The 8982-nt window shown below is 42.5% G+C and overlaps 2 protein-coding genes across 2 annotated transcripts; one reads left to right on the top strand and one right to left on the bottom strand.

The window, feature by feature from the left end:
- The first annotated feature begins 188 nt into the window (after positions 1 to 188).
- Positions 189 to 3124, top strand: tomm7 (translocase of outer mitochondrial membrane 7 homolog (yeast)). Its single transcript, XM_080516375.1, has 3 exons — positions 189 to 331; positions 1220 to 1268; positions 2768 to 3124. The coding sequence occupies exons 1-3, from the start codon at positions 229 to 231 to the stop codon at positions 2781 to 2783; spliced, it is 168 nt and encodes a 55-aa protein (XP_080372501.1). The 5' UTR covers positions 189 to 228; the 3' UTR covers positions 2784 to 3124.
- Positions 3125 to 3921: 797 nt separating this feature from the next.
- LOC308144424 (interleukin-6-like) lies at positions 3922 to 5489 on the bottom strand (the record flags this gene model as incomplete). Its single annotated transcript, XM_080515536.1, has 5 exons — positions 3922 to 4158; positions 4783 to 4926; positions 5009 to 5101; positions 5186 to 5364; positions 5474 to 5489. The coding sequence occupies 5 exons, from the start codon at positions 5487 to 5489 to the stop codon at positions 3922 to 3924; spliced, it is 669 nt and encodes a 222-aa protein (XP_080371662.1).
- Positions 5490 to 8982: the final 3493 nt, after the last annotated feature.

Below are 8982 nucleotides of genomic sequence, written 5' to 3'. Positions count from 1 at the left end.
TTGCTACTAGGAGCAAAGTGAGTATAATCGAGGTGGAAAACTGTCGGTACGAAAGAAAGAGAAAGCTCTTAATGTTGTATAGGGTCCCCCTTTTACTTGCAGTGAGGCACCTGGCCACGGAGCGGCGCTCCGCAGCAGAACGTTCGATTGGCTCTCTGGTGCCGTGACGTCACTTCCGCCGTCCTTGGAAACCGCAGAGACCGAGGCGCCGCCGCTCGACAGAAACTCATGGCCAAGATGAGCAAAGAGACCAAACAGCGGCTCCAGCAGCTGTTCCAGTGCGGACAGTTTGTCATCCGGTGGGGCTTCATCCCCACCGTGCTCTACCTCGGTCAGTATCCCGATAGGAGCGAGGGGAAGGCGGCGTAAGCTGGAGGCACGATCGGGTAGCATTAGCTCAGCTGGTTAGCTTCAAGCCACGAGTTTACTCACAGTGTGGCTTTAACCTTAATTTATTAAAAAAAAAAAAAAAAACGGTTTAAATACAGTTTATAGGCATGAATTTCTGCCGTGCACACAAAGCTGATCTTCTCCAGCGTGTCTGCTTCCAGCTGCACAGATGAGGAAGTTGAGTTGAAACCTTTACGACAGAGTCGGTGGAGTTGTCCACTGGCTGTGAATCTCTGACGTCAACAAGCAAAGGAAATGCCAACATTGTTGTCATACAGTCACGAGACTATTTGTAACCCCGGGATGTATTCATTCGTGATTTCTGTTGTAATAAAACCATTTTCACTGTCGCCTGACTGTAAATAGAGCTACTTTGTTCACAACATGACTGAACCAGTCATATCGTGTCTGCATTGGTTGGAAATCTGAGGCTCTTAAACCAGCTGGTTGTTATTTGGAGTTACTCCCGGTCATGCTTTACTAATAGATGTGGAAAATTGTTGTCGTCTTGTAATATTTCCTCCCAGTTTATTGAGCTGTGCTGCTGACTGATGTCAGTGAGCCCTGACGCAATGGCTTATGGGAGTTCTGCAGTCTGCTGACTCTGCAAACTTGCGAAAGTATCTTTACACTAGTTTTGTCCTACACAGCAAAAAGCCCAGAGTTGAATTAACTCCCACTGAGTCTATTTGAGGACGACCGGCCTCAAATAGACTCAGTGGGAGTTAATTCAACTCTGGGCTTTTTGCTGTGTATGCATTAGTGAATACGCTTGTTTTTGTTGTGCCATGGTCATCCTTTAACGAGTCTGTCTCACTTCATTCTGCAGGTTTCAAGCGAGGAGCGGATCCAGGAATGCCTGAACCCACAGTCCTGAGGTGAGCACGGTCGGAATACAGGATTTCGTTCCAGTTAGTGGGGATCAGCTAGAAATTGAAGGTGGCATGTAGATGTGTCATCAAAAACAACTTCAGGCTAGTCAGTCAGTCTTGAATTAAAAAAAAAAGGTTTCATCAACAAAGAAATCAGTGAACAATTCTACATGCTGACTGGGTATATTTTAATTTGAGTCCAGTGCTTTTGCTGGTAAATCCTCTCTGATCTGATCATCTTACTACAGAAGGGATGAGGCCAGTGTAATGACTTTCTGCTTTCTTTGGAAGTTTCTAGAAACTAAACAGTGATGATTAAGCACACAGGCCACACCCTGTGAGCAATGATGATATGAACATATAAAGGTCAATAGTTCCTTTTTGTTAAAAGCTTAAGTTTTAGATGATCAAACTTCAGCTCATCAGTTTTCTCTCCAATGTAGAGTTAAGACATTAAATTGTTGATTTCTGTTGCCAGCTGGGATCAGTGTAGAAAGGTGGATGTAAATGTTGTATTGCGTCTATACTCGCTTCAGCTCATGGATCATTTTTCTGAGGTTGAACCTTCACGGTTCTAGACAGAAACCTCTGAGACAAAGAATACTCTGTACTATAAGCCCAATATTTTGTTTACAAGAAGAAGCTTAAAATAAAGTCAGACTCTGGTCGGGGATGTCTGGCTGGAGTTTGTTGGTTGATTAACCTCAGATCAGCTTTTCATGGCGCCGAGTGGAAAATGTTGCTGTATCTAAAGTTTCTCTGCAGCCCACAGCGCTCAGGGGAAACCCTGACGAGTATTAAAATAGTTCTGATGGAGTTCATTTAGTTTTGACAAAAAGGTCCTGAAACTCGATTGTGCAACTTGTGCATATGTGGAGTGTTTTCATCTCGGTCATGAAACCACAGGCTATTTAAATCTGCTGTTGTTCATGTTTAATCAATGATGGAGAGGAAAAAGACGGGCCTCATTCAGTTTGAAGCAGGGGAGCAGGGAGGGGATAAAACAAAATAAATACCTCATGGGAGAAGCATGTTGGTTAATCGTTGCCTCTGAGCAGCAACAATGAGCCGCTGCCAGGCGATTTATTGATTCACATTGTGATGCGTTCATGCTCCATGCTAAAAGTGTGTACTGGGCAAAAGTAAGTGATGTTCTTATGAGTAGATTGTAAAGGCGGATTCATACTCCATGAGAACAAGACGAAGGTCCGGCACAGCGGGGTGCCAGCCGTCCTCGTCCAACTGTGGAGGTGCAGCACTGCCGAACATTCTTCTTGTTCTTATAGCTTCAAAAAGCTGAGTGTGCAGGGGCCTTAACCTCGGGAGAGACACTTTAATAAATCCAGCTGTTGAATGGAGAGGAGGCGGAGCTGTTCTCACGCCCCCTGGTTACCCCGGCTGTTCCTCAACTCAGAGAAGGAAAAGGCGACGTCCGGAGAACTTCACATGTATCTCCTTGTTTACAGGGAACATTGACGGATTGTTCCTGCTTTTATTTCCTCTAGTTTACTGTGGGGCTGATGACGTCTCAGAGCCGATCCTCCTCTGCTCATTGACATATTTTGACCACGCCCACCGTTCTACCACGTCTCTTTGATACGAAGCTGCACAACCAGTGAAAAGCAACGATTTGATCTCATCTGTTGGAACGCGACTGCTGAAGCTCCGGACGTCTTATGGAGAGTTTTACCTGACGGGTCTATTAGTCCCTCTTATCATGTGGACGGGTTTGTGGAGAGTTTTGTTTTGTTTAGTTTTTTTTTCAATGCCCGACGGTAACGTTGGGTGAACCATATGTTTCATGTTTTTCTTTATTTCATTTGTAAGTTAAAATATATGAAAATAAATCCTAAAAGAGACAATGTTCATGTGTTTCTTGATGACGTTGGTTACTTCTGAAACAATCCAGCTGATCTCCGGGTCGCCCTGCTTCGTATCCCTTGAAGTGGGGGAAATAAAACAGCTCCTCTGTGATGAACTATAAAACCATTAGTTCTATTTGTGATAAACGGTGACGTCATGCACGGCATCTCAGAGTGGACATTGATTTTTGGCACAAAACGCGAAACATCTTTAAATGTTGTCGCATGGAAAAACTAACGTATCAGTTTTGATGGAATCCACATGTATAATTGGTTACTAATTGAGGTTAATACGAATATTGGGATTTCTTTAATGTTAAAACTTTGCTGCACAAATGAATTGGAACATGACTGTTGCACGTGTGACAGATCGGCTCCAATCTGGAAATTTCACAGAAAATGTTAAATGTAGTAGAAATAATGATTATTGTCTTTCTTTCACGTTTTCGTCACATCATTAGATAAGAAACTCGCCTCTCGTGGATGCAAATGATTCACTTTTATTTCACAACTTTCTGTTAAGACACTCATACAATTTGTGTTTAAACGACAAAATAAATAGTTGCATACAATCACTTAAGATAAAAGCTATTTTTTTCATAAATATTCCATTATTTAAACGAAACCCTGCAATGAAATTGCCACAAGTTATTTGACAAAAACATGTATGTCACGTCTAAATCCCCGCCCCTAATAAATAACATTCCCCTTTCAGTATAAATAGTATAAATAAGTAAGCTGACAGATTTCACAGAGTAATGTTACTAGCACCAGACAGCGTCCCTGAGGTATCCCTTTCATGACAGGCTTGTTGACGGTCGCCTGTTTACCGCGGTGTAAAATGTGGCTCTTCTGTTGGCTCTGGCCTCCCTCTTGAAAATGGCCCTGGTGCCGTCGGCGAGGAAGACTCTGAGGTGATGCAGGATGCTGTGTGCGGTCATCTTCCTGTGGTAGGTGTCCGGACTTTCAAACTCCCTCAGCAGCTGCTCCTCCTGGCTGCTGGTCAGAGCCGGGACCTGATCCCCGTGTCGCATCTGCAAGTCAGGGTGGAGTCGGGATAAAAAAAAAAAAAAAAAAAAAACCCACTGGGATTACAAGGTGACTATGAGCAAGAAAAATGGAAAATGACAGAATTTAGTGAAGGATGCTGGCGATCCTAGTAGTGAATCTTACAATACTGTTTATTTCTATATTACAATAATTAGACATAATTAAGTGAAAAAAGCAACACACTCAGAACCACCACTCTACTATTTAATGAATTATTTGGAAAAAGGTAACAGTAGAATTATGGACTTTAGTTAACCTTTCTGAAAAACCATCATTTTCAAATGACATCCAAGCCAGATGTTTATTCTTTTAACAGAAAATGTATCATAAATTTCACTATAGTTTGTTTCAAATAAATATGCTCTGAATGTGGATGTTTTATGCAGGTTGATTGAATTGAATATCTTATTACTTATTACTTGGAGTAGTATTTCAGTAGAAAACTTTGAGCTTCTACCTGTGATTGAGTACATTTTATCCACAACTTGAGCCCAAATTTTCATTGTTCTTTACACTGATGACATTTCTGCTTCCATTTTAGAACTGGATCCATCTTTTGAACATTGACATACACATTTCCCGCCGTCGTGATCGAGTTACAGACTCACCTTTTCTTTGATGCGCTGGATCAGGCCCGAGCTGTACAGTCTGGCTGCGGACAGGACCAAATTGTCGGGGTACTCCCTCTCCACGTGCCGGAGCAGAACCGCGTAGACCTGCAGGCCTTTGGCTAACCTCTGGTAACAAGCCTCCTGCACAGACAAAACACACCGCGAGCGATCAGGTACGACTGAACCTTCGTCTCCTCCAAGGAGGACCAAGGAGCCACCATACCCTGCTGAAGTTGAACTCCGGGCACTTGAGTGGGAATGAAGAACCTTTATAGCTTTCCAGAACCATCGCACTTTGCTGGAATTCGTCTTCGAACTGAAGGAGGATAAATCAACGGTTAAGGTGAGGGGGTGGGGGGGCACCACCGCAATTCAGTCGGCGCGAAAACCAAAGCCGTACCTGTTGCTTGTGCTGCGTGGCGACGCCGGCCAGCGCTTTCCAGGTGCCCAGCAGGTCGGAGGTCACCTCCCCCTCCTCGCCTGACGAGTCCCCGGCGGGACTGCTGGTGGGCGCGTCTTCCATCGGCGCCCCGGACGCACACAGGAGCAAGGCGGCCAGCGTCAGCGCCGAGAGCGGGTCTGTGCCAGAGACGACGGGCAGGAGAAAAAAAAAAAAGTATGAATGAATCAGTGAAAAGAGGAAGACGGGACAGGAAGCGAGCAGGCAGCGGGCCGGGGATGCACTTACTAACGATAGAGGGCATGGCGCACTGCTGGGAAACACTCGGCTGGCTCTTCAGATGCGCAGGCTGTCTGGGGCGCGGCGACTTGACGACCTTTAATTCGGGCTGTCATTTTATATTCACGTCGGACCGGCGGGATTTCCCAATCCCTCCCAAGCGCAGAATAAAACGTTTGCGTAAAAGCTTCCGGTCAGGCTGTGGTTAATGCTCCATGTGAAGATGGCCTTCATCATCATCATCATCGTCATCATCATCATCATCATCATAATTAGTGATCACAGTAGTTGGAAGAATATGGTAAAAATTATATTGACTTTAAAAAAACACACACATGCGTGTGTGTGCACTGTCAGCATTCACTTAAAGGGAGGGAAAAAAATCCCTCTTATATTTTCAGTCCAAATATATACATGGAAAATCCACCTGAAACCAAAAACAACACCAAACATGTTGAGGCAAATTCACTGGTTCTTCCACATTTATATTCTCGTCTTGATACTTCAAGTTTCCATTGGTATTTTCATTTAACTTTTTTTTCTTTTTTTTTAAAAAGGGATTTCCTTTCTTTTTTAAGGTTTGAGTGTTCAATATCGCACGAAAGAAGCCGTGAAATAAAGAAAACATGCCACAATGTCATCAATTAGACCTTTTTTTTTTTAGCCAACTGAACTTTTTTTTTTTATTTCAACACACAATTGTAGCATTGTATTGAAATTGAACTAGGATATTATTGATTTTGTGTCACCGTGATCCCAGATACTTAATTATTAGATTGAGTGGGTCAAAGCGCATGAAAAATATCCAACATATATTTCTTCCGTTCATTTTACACACAAACACGCACGGACACTATACAGAAGAAAACTATTTTACTACAGCATCCACCCATCCTGTGTCGTTTATTCCACACAACGGGTCAGTTGCAAGGAAGTCAGACCAAATACCCGGAACTGAATATCCTGAGAAAATCTCTCATATGTGCAGGAAGAACATGCAAACTCCAGATAGAAAGCCTCATCTAAAGGACTGGTTGGACCCTGTGATATTCTTTCTGAGGCAGTACCAACCACCACATCATAGAAAAGACAAACAGCCACTGGAAAACACATTTTAAAGTGTGTTTTACTTTTATACTGCGATCCAATGCACATGCGTACTGTATGTGTCGGCAAGGCAAACAAATATTTGTATTTGTTGAAAATGCCAATTGATAAAGTGAGAGAAAGTAGCTTGCAGTAATTTGTAATCTCTGGAAATCATTGAATTTTCTCTTGTTTCTTCACCGTGTCACTTGTTCCTGTTCACGCCTTAGTCACTTGTACTTTTCTGTTTTCTACCTTTCTGTCCTCCATTTGTCGGTGTCATGTTGGTGAAACCAGTTTGCTGAATCACACGGGTTTCATAAAACAGTGCTCGCCCATATCCAGAGGAATTGAATCTGGTCTCACTTTGAATCAGCAAAAAAGTAAAAAAAAAAATCCTCTGTTCTCCTGCTTAAACTATACATAGATTGTTGAGTCAAATTTTATAAAACACATAATGAACTGGCTTTTTCAACTGTATGAGATGCTAATCAATTTTTATTTATTTATTTTTTAAAGTGGTGGCTTCATATATATATTTGTTTCTGCAGGCAGAGTTCAGTTCACTACGTAACTGTATTACAATGTCATTTGGTTGAAAGTTTCACTTCTTTTAATTCAAAAGCGAAAATCTCATTTTTAAAGCTTTTTTGTAAACCAAGTGATTAAAAAAAAGGCCTACAGCTCTGGTGAAAAAAAAAGTGCTGAGTTTGACAACAAAACACAACTTCATTCACAGTGAGTCACAGCCAAAGATCAGGCGTTCCTTTCCTTGTGAAGGACGGTTGGCCTATATTTGACTGAAAAGATTGAGAACTGCTTTTGGTGTCTGTCCACACTGCGGCGTTCCCATTTTCAATTGAGAAAGTTATACTTTATAATACCGTTCTCTCCTGTTCTCACCGTCACTGCCACATCAGGACTCGATACCTTAAAGCGCCTTGATTATTGTGAGCAGGAGTTCCATTCCATTTTCTATTATCCAACTTAGAAACCGGTGCAAACAGAGGAAAATACATGCAAAGTGGACACAGAAAGGCCCGCCCAAGCCTGGAAATGAACCAGGGATATTTTTGCTGCAGCTGTGGGGTGAGAGTGCTAACCGCGGTACTATTCAATTTAAATTGGTATTTGCATACATTTATTTATTTATTTTTTTGTTGGAGGGATTCCTACAGCTTCAGTTTCTTCCATTTTTTCCTCAGTAGGCAAATGCGCTGCTTACTTTGAGGATGTGAGAATACTGTTTTGATTTTACTCTCTGACTCTAATGTGGCAACTGGTCGTTTTGTTAGAGTTCACACGAGTTCATTATTTGGTGAATAAAGTTGTATTCAGTACACGGTGTCCTCACCTTGACTTGTACAGTCCGTGCGACCCTGAATTATTTAAAGTATAAAGGAGATAGATGGACGAAGCCATAACATAGATCCCACCTGAACAAACACTCAGTTATCTGTATTGGAAGCCAGTCATCTACATATATTCCACTGTTTCATTTTCTTCTCTGAACGCAGCCGGATGTGGCGTTTCCTTCAACGTTCGGGGAAAATCATTTTCCCCGAATGCACTTTCACTTCAGTTTCCCTTCTTTTTTTTTTTCTGTCTTTACCATGTTCTTGTGTGTGTTTTCTTCCATTGGAAGAAATGTTCATTCATCATGAACATGCGGCTACACATGCTTTATATCAAACACTCTTTAACCTGCACTTCTGTTTTTGTTTGTTTATTTCTGCCACCTCTCTTGATATGAAACTTCCCCTCTGTCTTGTGGGACAAGCCAACGGACTCCTTGAAAGGACCAGCAGACTCCCGAATGATGCTGAAACCAGATTACAAGTTTATGTTGAGGCACTTTTTTAGGGGAGGATGTTGTAAGATCGGGGGGAGTTTTCGTAGTTTCAGTGGGCAGTTTGAGACTCTAGAATAGCTCAGAGGTGGGTGGACAGACTTTGAGGATGTCCCAAAGTATTTTCTCCTTTAAAAAGTCTTTAAAAACAAACAAACAAAAAACAAGTATCCCAGTTCTTTGTTCTCTGGAAATTATGAAGAAATCTCTGTCTGCCCTGATTTGGCAAAATCTGAATAAATCCACCGAAACTACAAAGCGGCAGCTGCAAGTTGTGCCACAGTTTGAGAAACAGTGACAGAAATGCAGATATGATCACCTTCTTGAATGTGGACATCCACATGGACACAGAGGGGAAAGTATCTCAGTGGCAGGTCAATACCAGGGGGCTCTAATTCGGCTCAGGGTCACAGGGCGGCTGGACTTGGTGCCAGCAAGCAATGAAAAGACCACATCATGAACAAGTGTAGTGCAAAGCAGAAAACACCGAGAACCTCGCCCACATTTACGCCTTATAAAAGTATATATCGAAGATCAATTCAGCCTAAAACACGTGTTCTTGTGTTCTTGGACTATACCCAGG

This window comes from Blennius ocellaris (assembly GCF_963422515.1).
Source record: "Blennius ocellaris genome assembly, chromosome: 20".
Lineage (NCBI taxonomy): Eukaryota > Metazoa > Chordata > Actinopteri > Blenniiformes > Blenniidae > Blennius > Blennius ocellaris.
The sequence above is the reverse complement of the archived record's forward strand: the minus strand, read 5'-3'. Positions and strand labels throughout refer to the sequence as shown.

Bases quoted from the DNA above. Each gene is read 5' to 3' on its own strand.
- tomm7 (XM_080516375.1), top strand. From the start codon at position 229: ATGGCCAAGATGAGCAAAGAGACCAAACAGCGGCTCCAGCAGCTGTTC. The intron at 332-1,219 runs GTCAGTATCCCG...TTCATTCTGCAG, and splicing joins CCCCACCGTGCTCTACCTCG to GTTTCAAGCGAGGAGCGGAT.